General features: G+C 52.6%; 1 protein-coding gene across 4 annotated transcripts in view; it reads left to right on the top strand.

Moving 5' to 3' along the window:
- The window catches only part of GSG1L (GSG1 like), a 213771-nt gene extending 196271 nt beyond the window's left edge, over window positions 1–17500 (top strand). For 3 of the 4 annotated variants that reach the window (XM_082359684.1, XM_082359685.1, XM_082359681.1), the window contains 2 exons: window positions 5241–5311; window positions 17268–17500. In XM_082359684.1, coding sequence (XP_082215810.1) covers window positions 5241–5311; window positions 17268–17365 — 169 coding nt within the window. In that variant the 3' untranslated portion in view covers window positions 17366–17500. Of the gene's footprint in view, window positions 1–5; window positions 5219–5240; window positions 5312–17267 lie in introns of those variants that run through there. The other variant, XM_082359683.1, reaches the window with a different exon arrangement.
- The last annotated feature ends 1193 nt before the right edge of the window (window positions 17501–18693 follow it).

Genomic DNA, 18693 nt, shown 5'->3' with positions numbered 1-18693 from the left:
CCTAGGGCTCATTCACCTTTCTGCACATCACAGCATCGGCTCACTCAGCCTCTGCTCTGACTCTCCTTGTCCCCAGTTTGGGGAGACTCTTCTCTTCTGGGGCATAAGGCTGTGCTGTGACTCCCTGTGGTTCCCTCTGCCCTGAACCCAGAGGTGTTTCATACTTTGAAGACTTTTCTCTGCTTCTTGGAAAACATCCCTTTCCTGACGCAATGAGGTCAAAATGATGGAATGAAAGGAAGGGGTGTACGTGGGGTTTTTTGAGGGGGAGCATTGGTTAATATGTTAAAATAATAACCTTCTGCATCAGGAGCTGGGAGGTGGAGTCACAGAGTGACGGACCGCAAAGGCCCCAGCGATGAGGATAATAACAGTTGTGACAGTAGCAAGTGCAGGCAGTGCTGTAAGAACGCCAAACACATGGAGCTAGAGCATGTATTATTCACTGAATCCTTATGACAACCCTAAGAGTGGGTACCTTATTATGCCCATTTATCAGATGAGGAAATCGAGGCTTAGGGATAACAGGGATGTGTCCAGACTCAGAGAGCTAGTACATGGTGGAGCCACCGCTCCACCCCCTCACAGAGGAGACGCTGAGACCCAGAGAGGAAGGTGACACAGCAGGTGCGTGGAGGGCCTGAGGGGGCCTGGGACCCACCCGCTGCCCCTTCTGAGCACTGCTTCACCCCAAGCCTCCCCCGCTAACCCTTCAAGGCACTTATTTAGATTCGTGGGTCACCCCTCACACCACCATCAAAAAAAAAAAAAAAAAAAAAGCCTGTCTTCAGAAAGCACATAATATTTCCTGCAGGAAGTACTTCAAATTAAAGAAGAGAGTCATCTAGTGACATTTGAGTATTTCCTTTTCTTTCAATACAAAGCTCAGCCTCCCTGGATGAACCTGGGCTGCCTCCCCGGTGGTCTGCTCTTAGCCTTGGCTGCTTTTCCTCAATACCTTGCCTCCCTACCTACCCCACTCTCCCTTCCCTCCCTTCTGACATTCTTTGGGATACTTTGTGCCATCACTGTGCTAGACCCTGAGACTACAAGTGGAGAAGGAGATAAACTCCATCCTTCTTCTCTCTGAGTTTAAGATGTTTGCTGGGAAACCAATGATTAAACAGATTGAAAACCAGTAGTAGTACTACTCTGTTCTGAGCCCTCCCTCCGTGCCAGGTCCTGGGCTTCTGACCTCACAACAACCAGTGGGGCGGTGGTAGCTGTCCGACGGTCATTCCTACCACCACTGTCCTGCCCATGGCCACGTAGAAAACTCCGGATCGCAGAGATTCAGAGCGGGTGAGCTGTCCATTCGCAGCAGAGCTGGGCTCGGCCACGATCCCGCCTCACTGCAGGGCCCAAGGTCTCAGCTGTGCCCAAAGCATCCTCTTGTCCTCACGTGTTTTCTGCCAGGAAGCACAGGGGTAGGGGGACGAAGGGTCACAGGCGTTGCCACTCCCCAGACAGCTGCCAGGACCCTTCAGACCGTTTATTTTCATTGGCAAACCTGGTGGAGAGGGCTGCATGTGTGCAAGGAACCAGCTCTTTCCAGAACGGCCACACAGCACAGCAGAAAGACAGGGAGACCTGGGCTGGATCCCAGCTCCCTGTCTGAGAGGCGAGCGCGTCCTGTGGCTTTCAAGATGCAGCTCCAGCACCGCTTCCTCCTGTGAAGCCTCTGCTGGTCCCGACACGAGTGAATCTCAACCCTGGCTGTACACTGTGATCGCCGGGCAACTTGAAACTCCCCTGGTGACTTCAGGGGGCCTCCACATGGAGAACCACTGGCTAGACCAGAGGTTAACATACTGTCTCCCGGAAGCCAAGTCCAGCCCACCGCCTGCTGTACATAGTCGTCTATTAAACAATGTGCCCATTCGTTTGCATATTGTCTGCGGCTGCTTTCCAACTGCAAGGGCAGTTGAATAGTTGTGACAGAGATCATGTGGTACGCAAAGGCTCACATATTTACCATCTAGACCTTTAGAGAAAAAGTTTGCCAACCCCTGGTCTAGACAGACAGTCACCCTTATTCAGCCTTCGTAATGTCCTTCTAGCTTAAAACTTAGTACATGAAGTTGTGCTTATTGGTTCATGTGTATAGCACATGTGAGCATCTCAAGGGTGGGGACTTCGAGCTGTCCCTGTGGCCCCCAGTGCAGCAGGTGCCCACTAACTGGCAGGTGTTCTTGTATGTTGACTATTGAACTTTAGGCTTCTGAGCAGCAAGGTTTGGGTGACCAGGGATGGGGCTTACCATGCCAGGTGGGGCTGTTCTGTCCTAAAGCATCAGGTCCTTTGCTCGCTGGCCCCTCTCCCCAGGGCGGGGCTCCCAGCAGAGCCTAAGGAGGTGCCCAGCACGAGGCCTGGAGGAAGATGATCTCAGGATAAGAAGCTATGAGAACTGGGAGCCTGGAGGAGATCGAGGAATGGGTTCAAGGTTAAGGCTGTGAAATGCAGGAGGATGTGGGAGGCCCAGTACTTGGCCGGGCTGGTATCTATTGACCCGGAGGTTCTAGCCGTGGCCGGGCAGGTGGTCTCCGGGATGAAATGGGCTCGGTTATCTGCTGCAGCCTCCTATCCAGTGTTTGAATCCAGTTGCACCTTCTTATTTTTATTTTTTAAAATAAATTTATTTATGTATTTATTTTTGGCTGCATTGGGTCTTCAGTGCTGCATGCGGGCTTTCTCTCTAGTTGTGGCGAGCGGGGGCTACTCTTCGTTGCGGTGCGCGGGCTTCTCATTGTGGTGGCTTCTCTTGATGCAGAGCACGGGCTCTAGGTGCTCGGGCTTCAGTAGTTGTGGCATGTGGGCTCAGTAGTTGTGGCGCACGGGCTTAGTTGCTCCACAGCATGTGGGATCTTCCCGGACCAGGGCTCGAACCCGTATCCCCTGCATTGGCAGGTGGATTCTTAACCACTGCGCCACCAGGGAAGTCCCCAGTTGCACCTTCTTGACTGGGCATTCTCCCGCCTCTAGCACCTCTGCAGAAGGGAAACTCATCCCCTTGCTAGATACACATGCACCATTACTTGGAAGAGTGAAAAAACTGGAAAACACCGAAATGTCTATCAATAGGTTATTGAATATTCATTATTCTTTCATGTACAACTATGAGGAAAGATGAGTGGGACTTATGTGTACTGATATAAAAACACATTGGAACTTTAAGGGTAAGTTAAAAAATCAGATTACAAAAAATCTGTTTAATTTGAGGCTATTTATGTAAAAAAAGTATTAATTCTGAAACCCTAAACTGCTATCAGTGGTCATCTCGCTTCATGGAGGTTTAATTATAGGGGGACTTTTGCTCTGTCTATAGGGTTGGAATTTTTTAAACAAGCCTGTGCTATAAGGAAACTAACAAGGATGTTTCCACTAAAAAACAAAAAAACAAAAAACAAAAAACCAACCAACCAAACAAACAAAAAATACATCTTCCCTTATACTGAACCTCCCTTGAACCTTCCTATAGCGTCAGTTATCTAAAGGATATCTGCCTTCATATAGCATCTACACTCAGGCCTTTGTTCCGCCATCTGGGGCTTCCTAGGCCACAGAAGGTCCTTGTTAATAAGATCTGTGTTCAGAGTTTGTCTCCTGGGAAGCACAGCCCTAGCCCCTGGTACAGACATTATCGTAGGCAATCCGGAATTGTGTTATTTAATGCATGGCATTTTCTAACTCGTGTGCATGCTTGACTTCCTACTTGACTAGAAGCTCTTTGAGGGCAGAGACTATGAAGTAGACATTTCCACCCTCTACAGCATCTGGTACAAACTACACAGAGCAGGGCCTCAGGAAATCCCTGCTGAATGCGTGAATGAACACTGTTAGGAGACCCAAATTATCACTGCATGAGTATTTCTTTCCCTTCTACTGGGGACACTTCTGGCATTGCTTACTTGTCAGTCACCGCCTGCCCTGCGTCTCCTCTAGCCCCAGGCTTCTGGACACAGCTCTGCAACTAGGAATAAGAGGTGATGGGAAGAGTCAGAAAACAGGGGTGGGGCATTTGCTCTGGAAAGAATTGAGACATCCTTGCGTGAGAGAAAAGAGGAGAGCAGTGGAAAGAAGAGGAGGGTGGGGAAAAGGGAAGACACCATGCTGGGGGCACTGGAGAGAGTGTGGGGAGGCACTGAAAGTGAGATGTGAGACGAGAGAGGTTCTAGGACAGCTGCAAGGCAAGTAAAAGCAGAGCAAGGAATAGAGGACCGATGTCAAGGTGCAGGGCCACAGATAAGGAATTGGGGGTGCTTTCAGTGTTCTTTAGGACATACAGTAATGGTTGGAATTGTTTCTACTTTGGAGGCCTAGGTTATGTTTGTCTAAAGGTGAGGCACATGTGGACTGGACCTCGTGGAGCTCTGGAATGTATTTGGGTTACACGTGGATGAGTGCCATGTGGGACTATGGCCCTGCCCATTCTCTGGCTCAGTCATTGGTGGGATGGGGGTGAGGGTCTAGGTCCGGAGCTGTGTTGGAGAATCTGCAGCTGCTTTCACTCTGACCCTTCCTCTGCCCTGTGCTTTTCATCGCATCCCCGGCCAGGCCAGTAGAGACAGCTCCCTCTGGAACTGCAGTGATCTTGAGATGCCAGAGGAGAAATTCTCACAGTTGTTGGTGGGAAAGAGCACTGTGGCAGAGGTCAGAAGACCAGGGCTTTGCTTCCATGTAGAAATGTCTTTAGGGAATGTTTTGATTTAGTTAAAGAAAGTGACACAGCTAATAAAAGTCCTTTGCCCCCAAATCAGAAAATAGGGGTAAGTTCAAAAAGAAGGTTCTAGATTTAATCCGCTATATTCTCATTATCTGGGGTTAATCACCACTAACCCTTTGGTATATGTTATGGCAAGTAATGTTTTGTGCATATTAGTGTGTAAGTTTTAAGCAAATCAAACTGTACACATTCTCGTGTCATATGCTGTTTGCACGTGATTGAACATCTTTTTGTGAGAGCACGTAGGTTTACATCCCTAGTCTGCCTCTAATTTATCAGCTGCATGGCACCTGATTGGTCACATCACCTTTCAATACCTCAGTTTCTTCATCAATAAAATGGAAAGATAACGATGCCCATCTCACAGGGCCGTGGGAAGGATCCCGTGGGACAATGGTGCCAAGTTGCTTTGCAAAATGTTCTCCAGAGGGGCAGGGCTGCACTTTTCCAGGTCCCGGGTCTCTGCCAGCTCAGCCTGCTTTTTCTTACACCGGCTTTTGGCTTCTTTTCTTTCCAGGATAGAGAAAGGGGATGGGAACGAGGAGGAGGACCTTCACTTGGATTGCCGCCACGAGAGATACCCTGCCCGTAAGTGGCCTCACCTGCAGGAGCCAGTGCTGCAGAGTCGTGAGCCGTCTGAGAAGAGAGGACCATGGAGATGGGCCGGGCCAACTTCTCCCTGCCCCCCTGCATTCTCCCCCAGACACACACTGCAGATGGCGAAACTGAGGCTGGGGTCTTAGCAGAGCAAGTCTTCCGCACACAGCAGCCACGGCCCTTGCAATGGGGTCGGAATGCTAAGGAAGCGAGAGGGACATGGGGGTGCCTTAAAGACAGGCAGGTGAACCACAGCTCCATCCAGGCCGGGGTTAGCCATTGGCTGGAAGGGACAACAGCTCCGGGGCAGAACTAGCCAAGTCAGGGAGGTGATAGCTCACAAGATCTGTTTGAGCAGTGGATGCTTGTGGCAGCTCAGAATGCACTGACTTCCTATGCCTCACTGTGGGGGTCAGAATCTAGGGCTCCTATTCAGAAAACAAATGTCTGGACCAGAAAGCAAAGGGGAGGTCAAAGGAGAGAAAGACCTTGCTCTGGACAGAAAAGAAAGGAGCTGAGACGACAGTTAAAGTGGCAGAATCTCATCCGAGCCTGCTGAATGCCCACCCCATGCTCCCTGCCCACCCCACTCTGTACTAAGGGCTTTTTATGCCTGATCTCCTGTTCTTGCTGACCGCCAACCCCTACAGCCAGGATTACTAACCACACTTTGCAGAAATGAGGGCTCAGAGAGGTGGAGCAGCTTGCCTAAGGTCACACAGCTTAGCTAGTCAGTGGCAGAGCCGTTAGAGCAGGTGCTGCCTGTGCCCTGCCTGTATCTCTCAGACCTTTTAGGAAGCTACGGTGCCTCCCAGCTGCCAGTATCTGCATCTCTGTGCCTGGGGGCTTGCCCCACCTCCACCCACAGAAGGCAGGAAGTGCCAGGGAAGCTGGCATATAGATACCCCAGCTCCCTCGCCCCTTGAGTGGTATCGTCCCGAGGTGTGTGATTTGCAGGATTAGCCAGGTTTACCAAGTCTAGCAGCTGCCTGGGTTGGCCGCCTTCCCTCCCCTGGGCCACGTTCCCCCTCTGTCAAGTTTCCCTGCATCTTTGTAGTGTCACCCCTTTGCTCCAATTCCTATCTCAGGGTTTGCTTCTGGGGAATCTGAACTAAAAGACAGCAGAGATTTAAACTCAGGTTTGTCTGCCCCCAACCCCTGGGATCCTAGTAACGGAGTGAGAAATGGCTCTGCTGAGAGCAGAAGATGGAGGTGGGTGAAGGAGCCTGGGAGGAGGCCCAGCTGGAGAGGAGGAGAGGGTCTGGTCTTCACGGTGAGGGAAGAGGCTCCTGTAGGAGACACGAGCCCAGGAAGATGTCCAGAATGCTAACTGCCTGCCCGAGGAACTGGGGTGGATGCTGGGCCCACAGACTGTGGTTTCATGGCAGGTGTCAGGGTGGGGGGCTTCCTGGAGGAAGGGGTCAGGAGCCAGGGCATGGGGGAGGCTGGGGAGCGCCTGCCTCAGGGATAACAGAAGAGAGCAGGAATCCACCAGAGGGGTTCAGGAACACAGGCTGAGAGCCCTGGCACGTTCCAGAGTGCCACTGGCTCCCCTGCTTGGGCCGGAGCCCCCTGAGGCCCCTGCAGAGTGGGCAGGAAAGAGGTCGTGGGGCTTGTCTTGGGGGCAGCTAGGGAGCTGGGAGGAGGAAAGGCCAGATCCCTGAGGGCTGAGGATGGAAGAAAGAATCCAGAGAGCAAACCTGGCCCTGAAAGCGAGCCGTGGGATGGAAAGTGAGGACAGCCAGTGTCGGGGGAGCCGCAGAAGCCCTCCACCCCCAACGCAGCCCCTCACCTTTGTCCTGGCATCCACTTCACCTCCCAAGCATCAGATGCATTCCCCAGGTCAGCAGCCTGCAGAGAATTCCATCTTTCGTGCCCTCAGCAAATACTGAGCTGTGCAGACCCTCCGTGCTGGCACTGGAGATGCAGCCGGGAGCCAGAGCAGGCAAAGCTCCTGCCTTGTGGGGTGGGAGTCTAGAGGGAGAGAGAATCAAGAAAGAAGTGAACTCAGAAACAAACATGGTGATCTCAAGTGCTAAGGAACGTGATGATAAAGAGGGATCGGGGGAGGCCTCTTCAGAGCCACCTCTTTGAGAAGCCGCTGGAGCTGGGGCCTAAGGAGATAGAAGGAGTCAGCCAAACAAAGAGCCTTCCAGGCAGAGGGGCCTGCAGGTGCCAAGTCTCCAAAGCAGCCAGCACTGGAGGCCACGTGGCTGGAGCAGGGAAGGTGATGGGGGGTGGGGATTGGGATGGGGGAGGAGATGGGGCTGGGGTGCCCAGGAGGCAGGACCATGGGAAGGAGCTGGCTCTGCAGTAGGGGGCAGGGGGCATTTTGAGCGCAGAAGAGACTTGCCCAGATTATTTATCTGTATCTGTATCTATATCTATATCTATATCTGTGTCTACATCATCTTTATCTATATCCACATCTATCCATCCCTCCTTCCGTCCACCTGCAATGTGGGAAAAGGATGGGAGGGGAGGAAGAGTAGAGGCCAGCAGACCAGCTTAGATGCCGTCCCCTCATCGCCCCCGGAGTGACGGTGGCCTGACCTGTGGCAACAGAGATAAAAGTGGGAGGATTCAAGAATTTTTTGCTGGAAGAGTCGTCTGAGTGCTTTGTTTGTGCTCCTCTGGAAGCAGATCCTGGGATAAGGATCCAACAGCAAGTACCTTATTGGGGTGATCCCAGAAAATACAGATAGGTGCCAGGGAGGCAGACTAAGCAGGGAAAGGCAGATGGCAGGTGGAAGCCACGTTCCAGGCTGGTTTTCGCTGTAGGCCCTGCTGGGTGACTTGGGGAGCCAGTGCAGAGCACATGGTCTGAGTTATCCCCCGAGACATGACAGTAGCTCTCCTCAGGTGTCGTTTGAAGGCTGCTGGGCTAGGGTGGGGTGCATGAATTCTCCTGGGGCGGGTGGGGAAAGCTCTGGCGCCGTAGGAGGTCAGCAGCCTGCTCCACTGGGAGGGAGGGCGCACCCACAGCATCAGCTTGTCTGACTTGAGGTGAGGGATGGAGGCGGCCAGGAACCTAAGATCTGCACAGAACTTTCAGGCCAGCAATCAAGGGCCAGATGTCACCCACTGATGGACCTGGAGAGGATGCGTTTGAGGGGCGTGTAGGGTTGAGAACGGAGATAGTTGAAGCTGGGGGACTTTTGAGACCGTCGAGGGAGATTGTGTGGGGTGGGGAGAGATGGAGAAGCCACGAGGTCCTAACACCCTGGGGTTCAAAGAGAAGCATGGAAGCCGGTGGGGAAGGGGCCGTGGCTCCCACAGGTTTTCCAAGTCCCAGCCTCTCGGGGAAGAAAGGAACCGCAGAGTCCCCAGCACCTCTGCCAGGTGTGCCTTTCATCAGGTGGGCGAGTTATCCGGATGGCTGTCTTTCCCCGGGGACCAGCGGAGGCGCTGGGGACTCAGAGTCACAACAGTGAGGAAGAGATAGACCCCCATCTGCTGTTGGAGCTGAGCGGGGAGGCCCCCGCATGTGGGCTGGGCACACCCCATCTGCCAGACCCCAGGCAGCGTTTGGGGATGCGGGGCCCAGCCATGTGTGGACTGGGTCCTCACATGGTTCATGGGCTGGAGATCAGCCTGATCAGACCGTCTAGGGAAATGACACCGTCTCCAGAATGCGGCCTCTTAGCTGCTAGTGGGGTTCTGGCCAAGAAAATGTTTTGGAAAGGCCTGGACAAGTTTTGCTATATTTCTCTACTGAGCAACTGCTCAGATCTGGTTGGTGGACTGACTTGCCAGCAGGACGCACGGGGGAGGAGGAGTGCCAGGGACCCTGCATTATTAAGCACTTACTGTGTGCAGGTCCCGCTAAGCACTTCACAGCCATCTCATCTGATGGCTGGCACAGCCCTGGGAAGGAGGGTTGATTGTTGTTATTGTGTAGATTGACAGGCTGAGGCTCTGAGACGCAGATTGACTTTGTTGAGATCTCTGGTCCCCTGGGCAGTACAACTCAGCTTGGCGGGTAGATCTATCCCCTTATCCTGGGAACCAGGCCGTTCCTGCTCTGGCCCCCAAACTCTCCACCTCATTTCTTCCCACTCTCCCCTCCCTCATTCTGCTCCAGCCACCCTGGCCTTTCTCTTTCTTGAACATACAGAACTCATTCACTCCACAGGATCTTTGCACATGCTCTTCTCTCCACCTGAAATGCTCTCCCTCTAAATTTTTGCATGGCTGGCTTTGTCTCCCCCCTTTTTTTTTTTTTTTAAATTAATTTATTTTTGGCTCTGTTGGGTCTTTGTTGCTGCACATGGGCTTTCTCTAGTTGTGGCGAGCGGGGGCTACTCTTCATGGCGGTGCACGGGCTTCTCATTGTGGTGGCTTCTCTTGTTGTGGAGCATGGGCTCTAGGCGCATGGGCTTCAGTAGTTGTGGCTCATGGGCTCTAGAGTGCAGGCTCAGTAGTTGTGGCGCACGGGCTTAGTTGCTCTGTGGCATGTGGGGTCTTCCCGGACCAGGGCTCGAACCCGCGTCCCCAGCACTGGCAGGCAGATTCTTAACCACTGCGCCACCAGGGAAGTCCCTTGTCTCCTCTTTAAAGCCACTTCCTCAGAGAAGCTCCCCTGACCTGCACCAGCTTCCCCAGTCGACCTCATGTCACTGTGTTTTCTTTTCTTCATCATATCTGTACCTCTCTGAAATTATACTTACATACCTGGTTTTTGTTTTGTTGCCTTTCTCCACTGGGTTCCATGAGATTAAGCACCCTGTCTTTTGTTTTGTTCACGCCTGTATCCTGAGAGCCTAAAACAGTGGGTGGCACACAGTAGGTGCTGAATTGCCTTTCTAAACCTCTCATTTTCTCCCACCATATCCCACCCGAGAAGCCACTTTTACATAAACAGTTACATGAACTTTTGGTTATCTTAACTGTTCCAAAAGTTGCTATTTTTTCTTGGGCTACTGTGATATAGATTCTGCCACATTTTTTTTTTTTTCTTCTTCCTGAGGAAAGAGTTTGCCTTTGAAACCTGCCTTTGGGGCTTTGCAGTGCCACCAGCTAGCTCGGGGGCACATCAGATGTGACATTTGATGGAGGCAGTGCTGCCATATGGTCCAGGTGTCTGCATCTTCTTTTTAGGGACAACTGGGGTTCGCAGCTGATTGCAGCTGTCCAGTTCAATGCCCGAGACAAGCTTTTGATTTTGCCAGGTGTGTCCGTGAGGCTGGGCTGAGTGAGAGGCTGTCACTCCCCGGGTACAGAGGTGGCTTCTGGGAGCTCCGTCTAGACGAGTCTCTGCCGCTGCTGCCCTCAAAATAGCAGAGGGAATTTCAAGGAAGACTTTTCTGGGCTCAGAGCAACTTGGCATTTTTATTAGATCAAAATCAAATCCAATATAGCACTGCTTGAGTCTGCTTCCTTTATTAAAATGGAAACAGACGATATTTCTGAAATAAATATCAATGCCAACTTGCTGGGCACACAGACAGCCACGCAGCTTGGCGATATCCGAGACCCTGGCACTGGGGTAGAGAGAGCCGAGCCAATGTCAGCATCAGAATCCCCTGGAGGGCTCCCGGAAACACAGATTGCCCGGTCCCAGCCCAGAGTTTCTGGCTGAGGAGATCAGGGTGGGGCCTGGGGTTCTGCATTTCCAGAGACGCCGCTTCTGCTACTCCACAGACCAAATTCTGAACTGCACTTGGCCCTGGGCTGCTGCCAGGAGGGAGTCGGCACTTTGTCACCTGTTTGGGCTCTTCAGCAACTTCTGGATGGAAACTGCTGCCTCTAGGGCCGATTCTCTTCCCATCCATCTTCCTAAGACACAAAATCATGTCTTCTCCACCCGCTCCCAGCCCCAAACCTTCCTGTGAGAGCATCCCTGGTGGGTGTCAGGTCCTGTGCCGGCCCCTCCTGGACCTTCCCCGGGAAGCCTTCTTCGGCCATCCCATTCGTGCTTCAGCTTTCTTTCAGTCAGTCATCACTCTTGGAATCCTCCTTTGCTTAACTCTCTCCCCACTGGAATGGAAATGTCATGAAGACCAGGACCTTGTCACCACATTTGTGTGGCAGCCCCAGTGCCTAGCACAGGGTTGGTCCTCAGTACCTTTCCAGTGAATGGTTGAGCTCACTTTGTCTTCATGGGGTAGTTGCTCTGAGGACTATTTCCATTTTACAGGTGAAGTTCCTTGGATTCCGAGCAACAATGTCATTTTTCTTGGCTCAGAAGTCTGGGCGACTCTGAACTCAAGCTGTGTCATTGTTCTTTATGCCCATTTTTGCCCACGACAGTGTTTCTGCAATCATCCCCAATCCTAAGAAACACTTGGGGACAGTTGTTAAAATACAGATTTCCCTGGAGATTCCAATTCCTTGGTTTGGGGCAGGCCAGGAATTGGCTTCAGGTAAGTCTGATGATACAGCAGAAACCCCAGGTGCAGGATAAACCCTGTACCCCCAGGGGCCTGCCGGGCCATTTACACCTGGCACCCAGCGTCTTTGCAACTGCAGCCTTCCACTCCTGACCCCTCCAGCCCCGTGTACTGGGCTTTCCAGCCTCACAGACCGTCTTGCTTTCCTCCAACCACCAACATCATGAGTTTTTTCACACCTCCTGTAAACCTCATTTACCTGCCAAGAACCTATTTCACACCCTGTTCCTTCTGCCTGAAATGACCTGCTCCCTGCCTCTGTTTGGCAAAAAACAAAACAAAACAAAACAAACCCTACCAGTGGAATTGTGAGCTTCACAGTGCTTTACAAGTCTAGCTCAGATGTCTAACAATAGTAATCAGTCCCCTCTCCAGCCCCTAGCAGAGGTGGTGTGTTCACCTCTGCATTTCCCTTCCCTGGCGCTCGAGTAGATGAGGGAGAATTTTATAGTGGTTACAAGTCCAGCCTGTGGAGTGAGGCTGCCTAGGTTCAAATCCCAGCAGTAAGACCCTGGACAAGTCACTTAACCTGTTTGAGCCTGAGTTTCCTCATCTGTGAAATGGGCATAGTAATGGCACCTAACTCCCATTTCTGAGGATTAAATGAGCCAGTGAACACGAGGCACAGTGAATGGCTCCTGACACAGTGAGAGCTGGAGGCATGTTTGCTCTTGTCATCTCTTCCCCTCACTAGACTGTGAGCACCCAGAGGACAGGTCTGCATCTGACTCCTGTCTGCAGACCCAGCACCCAGATGGAGACGGACACACAGTAGGTGCTCAACAAATGAGGAAGTGAAGGAATCAGTGGCTCTGGGGAGAGGTGGCAGGTTCAGTGGACTCAGCCTGATCCCGAGTGTGGGAAAGGGATGGAGAGAATGTTATGGCCCAGGGAGGAGTCCCCAGCAGATGGACTCTAGTGAAGTGAGGGATGAGACCCCCATTCGATCTCCTAGGACAACCCATCCCCACGGTAAACCAGAAAACCCAACCTTCCCCTCCACATGGATCCCACACAAATCCTTCCCAAATCCTCCGTCGTATTCATTCACCAAATCTACGCTTTCAGCACCGTGTGTGGAATTGTGCTGGGTGCCGAGGACACAGCGATGAATAAAAGCAGAGCTAGTCTGTGTCCTCATGTTACATACAGCCTAGAAGAGGAAAACGGGAGGAAACAAGTAAACAGATACTACCAAATATGATGGAGTGTCTGCAGCGCCCTCAGCATGCAGATTTACAGAGCACGGTTGACTTGGAGAAGCAGTCAGGGCGGCCATGGAAGAGGGATGATGGTGTCACTAGCTGGAAGGGTCTCCAAAGCCAGACATCTCAGTGCCAACCTTGATTCATCTCCCCGTCTCTCCCCACATCCCAAGTCTTTCTAGAGGTAAGAGTTCAAGGTTGGGCAGCCAGACAGTAGGCTCTGGATGGGTCCATGAGTCCCGGAGAGAGTTCTTCAGTGCCTTGGACAGCGGGTGGAGAGGGTCCATCTGGCTCTTCTGTGATAGGCTGAGCTCCTATGGGGTCAAGGATGGCAATACCAGCCACCTGCCCACCCTCACTAATTCCTCTACTGGCTTTGGAGCACCTTGGACAAGTCACTTCCCCTGTGATCGCCCCCATTTCCCTGTCTGCACATTTGTGATGCCGCTCTTGGTCTTGAAGGACCCTTCCAACCCAATGAATCCATTTTGGAACAGTGGATGTGATTTCACACAATCCAGCAGAGCTGAGAGCTGATCTCCTGGGATCTTGGTGCCTTGGAGAGAGTTCGAGACAGTGATTTCCCACTGAGGGATTGAGATGTTAGGACTGGAAGAGGCTGAATGTTAAAAAACTTCATGTTTGATATTTGGACCAAAAATGGAAGATAAATCACATCTTCTGAGAACCTCTCATGGGCTGAATACTCTGCGAAGCCTGGGAGGTTCCAAGGGAATTTGAAGCACAGTACTTGCTGCCAACCCTCTGAGTGAGACCTTGGATAGATCTCTTCCCACCTCAGGGCCTTGGCCACCTCATCTGTGAAGAGAGGTGGTTGAACCCAAACCCCCTCTATACTGGCATTTTAAAATTTTCACATCTCTCTGAGGTCACATAATGAAAGGCTTCTAGCAGGGGGCCTGCAGGGTCTGCTGACTCCTTTGTAACTAACATCCATTTGTGGGCCCAGAGAGGTGAAGTTACTTGTCAAAAGTCACACAGCTTTAAAAAAGAATAGGTTCACTCAGCTTGTCAGTGGTGGAGCCCTGGATTTGAACCTTTGACTATCAGACTCCAAGTACAGTTCCCCGCCCTGAGTCTGTACCCAAAGGAGGAGAGGCTGAGCAAAGAGACTCTCAAATGTACAGAATTTCAGGGAAGGTGGGCCGAGAACATGCCTCCAGCTCAGGGATCACTCCTTCTCCTCCTGCATGGTTTCTTCATTTGTTATAAAAAGTCAGCTCAGGACGTGCTCTGTGCCCAGCCAGGTGCTGGGGGCTGCGGGCTCCGGGATGAAGCAGACCCAGTCCCTGATGGCACTGAGTCCCCAGGTTAGTTGGGGAGACCCTGACAGCACAAAGGGACATACACAGGGAGAGAAGGACGCACAGCTTGCCGTGTGGGCACAGAGGCCCATGGAATGCTTCCCAGAGGAGGGCGCATTCAAGTGAGGAGTGGGAGACTCAATGGCCAGAGGACAGCAGGGAAGGGTGCCCCGGCCGAGGGACCAGAATGTGTGAAGCCACAGACTGGAGTCATGGGACAAAGACGCCAGCCGGGAAGTAGTCAGAGGTCAGAAATGGCCTCCTGTGGGCTGAGTCCAGCCTGAGAGATGCTGTTTGGCCCACAGACGGTTTTAAATGCTTTAAAAGCCTTAGTCGTCATCATTTAAAAGCCAGGAGATTTGATTTCAAAATCCCGATTTTCAGTTTCTCTGATCATTTTGGGAGATCAGAGCCCACATTCCCCACGGCAACAGTTGACCAAAGCTAAGGAAAGGCTGCTTCTGGCCACTTCACCCAGTTATGTCATTTGCTTGGGCCAGTAGACATTTTGAGGTGGGATTCTCTGATTTATAGCATAAGGCTTTTTTTTTTTTCCTGGCTGGTGACTGGCCCCAAAGTAAAGGAACCAGGAGAAGGGAAGTGAGTGGGGAGTCGTGGTGGGTTGGTGGGGTGTATGGTGAGAACAGGGCCCCTCACTGTAAATGGCTCTGGACCCCAAGCCCCTCCTGGGAGGCTAGAGAAGGGAGGAGGGCCCCAGTCATCAGCGAATTGACCTGATTTTGACTCACAGAAGGATAAGGATCACGGCCCTTCTTTTTCCTTAAAATCACATGATCACTTTCTCTCTGTTCCAACAAACTCTCCAGGGTTCTGCCTGTTGGCAACGGTAAGCAGGTACAATCATTTCTAAACACTCATTTAGAAAAACAATCAAGGCTTTCTGTGCACCAAATATTTGCTTTTAGATTTAAAAAAAAATCCCAACACCTATATCTTGGCAGCAGGCACTTCCAAAGAATGCAACTGTTTCAGTGACTGGGGCCAAAACAAATGTTTTTCCTGAGGCCAAACGATTCCAGAATGTTTGGCAAATGTATCCCACCCCTTTTTAAAATATAGTAAAGTTAGCAAAGCACCAACATTAAAGAATATTAAAAACAGAAGAAACGCCAAAGGAAAAAAAAATCATGCGTGCACACTCCCCACCATTGGTACAACCATCCTCATCTTTGCCTGTTCCCTTCCAGCCTTTGTTATGAGGAAGAATCTCCCAATAGTCAGAGCTACTTTGGGGGTGGAGGAAGAGTGATGAGCTGTCTGTCCTTGGAGGAGTGCAAGCAGCCGCTTGGCTTCCGCAGGAATTCCCACCTCAAGGGGCTTGCACTGAAGGATGTCTGACCCTAAAGGATGAGAAGTATATCTGAGCATCCTTTAGAGCTCGGAGGGGGAAACAAACCAGGAGAGAACACATTTCTTTTAATGCTGAAGTTTTCAAATCAGGAAGAAATTAATTCAACCCAGCAGGCTTGTAGCTGTGAATCCTAAGGCAGCTGCTTATGTTGGCTGAGTCTCAGTTTCCTCATCTGTAAAATGGGCTCAGGCTTGCGAGGACAGAACCTAGCAGGGTGTGTAGACTATAAGCACTCTGTCACTGTTAGTTTTCCCCCTTGCCCTTTGAGCCAGTCCCACCCACCATGCCACACAGTCTCTCCTCCCTGTGTTCCCCTTTGTTCTTATCTTTCTGGCTCCATTGATTCACCATGGAATGTTCTCCAGGGGTTGAGCCATTTCTCTCCTGGGCTCACAGTCTAATGCTGGGGGGCGGGGGCTGGCAGAGCACCACTTGGAGTGGATGCTCCAAGAGAGGGAGACCCCTGAGGCTGGAGAGAGGATGTCCGGAGGGCTTCCTGTAGGAGGAGAAACTTGAGCTGGGCTTTGAGTGTTCAATTCAGCAGTAGGTACAAGGGCATTTTAGGCAGGTCCCAGCTTGGAGATGGAAATGGGTCTGGTGTGTTAGGAAGACATGAAGGAGGTGCTTGGGTGAAGGCAGGGGAGCGAGCTTCCGAGAATCAAGAAAAACAGAAGAGTGAGCATGTTGGATCAGTCGAGCCTCCCAGCCCCTGTGCTTGCCCAGGCCGTCAATAGCAGAGGGCTGTAGTGGGAGGCGGTAGAGTCTCTGCCCCATGTCTCGGCCCAGGGAGCTGCTCAGGGCCGGCTTTGGGACGTCCACGTACTTGCTCGCTGGCCTGAGGTCAAGTACAATTGGGGCCCAGGAGTCATCTACACTGTTCTCCTTCTAACCCTCCCACAGCTCCTCGAGCACGTAGGAGCACACAGCGGAGCCCAGGGAAGCCTGACGGGGTGGGTGGCTGGGGGGCAGGTGAGGGTGTGGGTAGGTGAAGGGGGGGGGATGGAAAGTTGGTGGGTGGATGGCTTGGGTGGGTGAATGTCAGGACAGGTGGGTGTGCAGGGTTGGTGGTGGGGCAGTGTGGGATTGTTGGATGGGTATGTTGGTGAGTTAAGGGGTAGAGACCTGATGAGTTAGTGGATGTGTTGGCAGGTTGGGAAGCAGATGAGTAACCGGGTGAGTTGGAGAGTGGCTGGATGGGTGGATGCTTCAGGTTATGGGTAGATGTGTGTGTGGGAAGCCAGGCTGGTGGGAGTATTATGGGGTGCTGGGAGGCTGGATGAGGCAATGGTGGGCGTATGGTGTGTTGAGAGGTGGGAGATGCTTGAGTGGGTTCTAGGGCTGTGCGGGCTCGTGGGGGGATCGTGTGTGAGTGGATGGTGGATATCTTGGTGGGTTGGTGAGTGGATGGCAGCGGATACTGGCAGGTGGATGTCTAGGTGTTGGTGGACCGGTGGGCAGATGGGTGGGTGATGGGGGCATGGCAGAGGTGGAGAGCTGGGTGGGCGGATGGTGATACGGTGAGTGGGACAGTGGGTAGAGAGCTGGGTACAGCTTGATAGATGGCTGGGTGGGGAGCTGGCGGGGGTCGATGGGCAGATGGGGTGGGGATGGAGGAAGGCAGCCGTTGGCACTGACCACGCCGTCTCTCGGCAGGATACCAGCCACACATGGGAGATTCCTGGCCCCGGAGCTCTGCACAGGAGTTGCCGGAGCTGAACCGCCAGTGCTGGGTCCTGGGGCACTGGGTGTGACAGCGACCAACCTGGCTCCAGACCTCGGGCCGTCATCGGCAAGACCACCCTGCTGCAAGACCACTGGTCTGGCGCCTTTGGAAACCTGGCCTGTGTGGGACACATGTGGCCTGCCCTGCCCGCCGCTGCCTGGGTCTCAGGGTCCTGGAAACGGGGCCAGGGCAGCCGGAGGGACTGCACAGAGCTGCACAGCGTGACTCTGGGACAGCAACTCCTAACTCTCGCCACTGCCACCCGCAGAGCCCTGCTGGGTGCAGCTGGGATGCCGGGAAAGACACAGACCTCGGCCACTGAAAACCTGGGACCCACGAGCCAGCGGGGAAGTTCAGCAGGTCCTCTGTGGGCGGAGCCCTGCGGGGGGGCAGGGAATGGGTGGGGCTTCCTGGAGGAGGGGCAGTGGCATTGGCACCAGGGGGATCACACAGCAGGCACACAGCAAGGGCTCAATAAATGCTTGTTGAATCTGTTTCCTTGCCGTGTGTGGAGGCCAGTTGCTCTCTGGGCTGTGGCTGCCCCCTCATGGCCCCCCCCATCAGGTCCCTAAGGAACCTGAAGATGAGACAGCCCTGAGTGTGCTGGTCAGGGCCAGACACTGAAGCATGGGCGGGTGGGGCACAAGGGGGAACCTGGAGCTGAGGCTAGGTCTGGGGGGGGCGGGGTCAGGATGGGGCCAGGCTGACAGGCTGCCTTGGATTCCAGAGGGTGGGCGAGCTGGGGGCCGGGCAGGTGGGAAATTTGGGTGGACAAGAGACAGGCCCTCAAACCCAGGCGCTAAGCTACCCTGCCTCCCACAGGGACCCTTTACCCTGTGTCTAGAGCCGCACTTACATCGAATCTCAAGGCTTAGGTGACTGGGGAAACATTCCTATTGTGAAGACGAGGGAACCTGGGGTCACAGAGATGATATAACTTGCCCAAGATCACAGAGCTAGCAAACGGCAGATGAGGGTTTGAACCAGGACTCCTGACTCCAAGAGGCCTCATCCCTTCCCAGAAGGATTTCTAGAGCTTTCCCTCAGGTAGAGAATGTTTTTCATTCTTTCATAAACCCGTCATCCAACCATCCATCATCCATTTTCCATCCATCTTCCATCCATCCATCCACCTATCCAGCCAGCCAGCCAGCCGCCCATCCATTCATCCATTATCCACCCATCAGTGGTCTTTCTTCCTTGTATCAGACATCCATCCGTCATCCTTTCATGCATCACCCATCCTCATTATTCAACCATCCATCCATCTGTGTATCCATCTACCCAATGATATAATTCATTGTGCCCCTACTATGTGCCAAACACTGTGGTAGGCACCTGAGACAGGATACTGAA

Source organism: Balaenoptera borealis (assembly GCF_965194805.1).
Source record: "Balaenoptera borealis genome assembly, chromosome: 16".
NCBI lineage: Eukaryota > Metazoa > Chordata > Mammalia > Artiodactyla > Balaenopteridae > Balaenoptera > Balaenoptera borealis.
The sequence above is the reverse complement of the archived record's forward strand: the minus strand, read 5'-3'. Positions and strand labels throughout refer to the sequence as shown.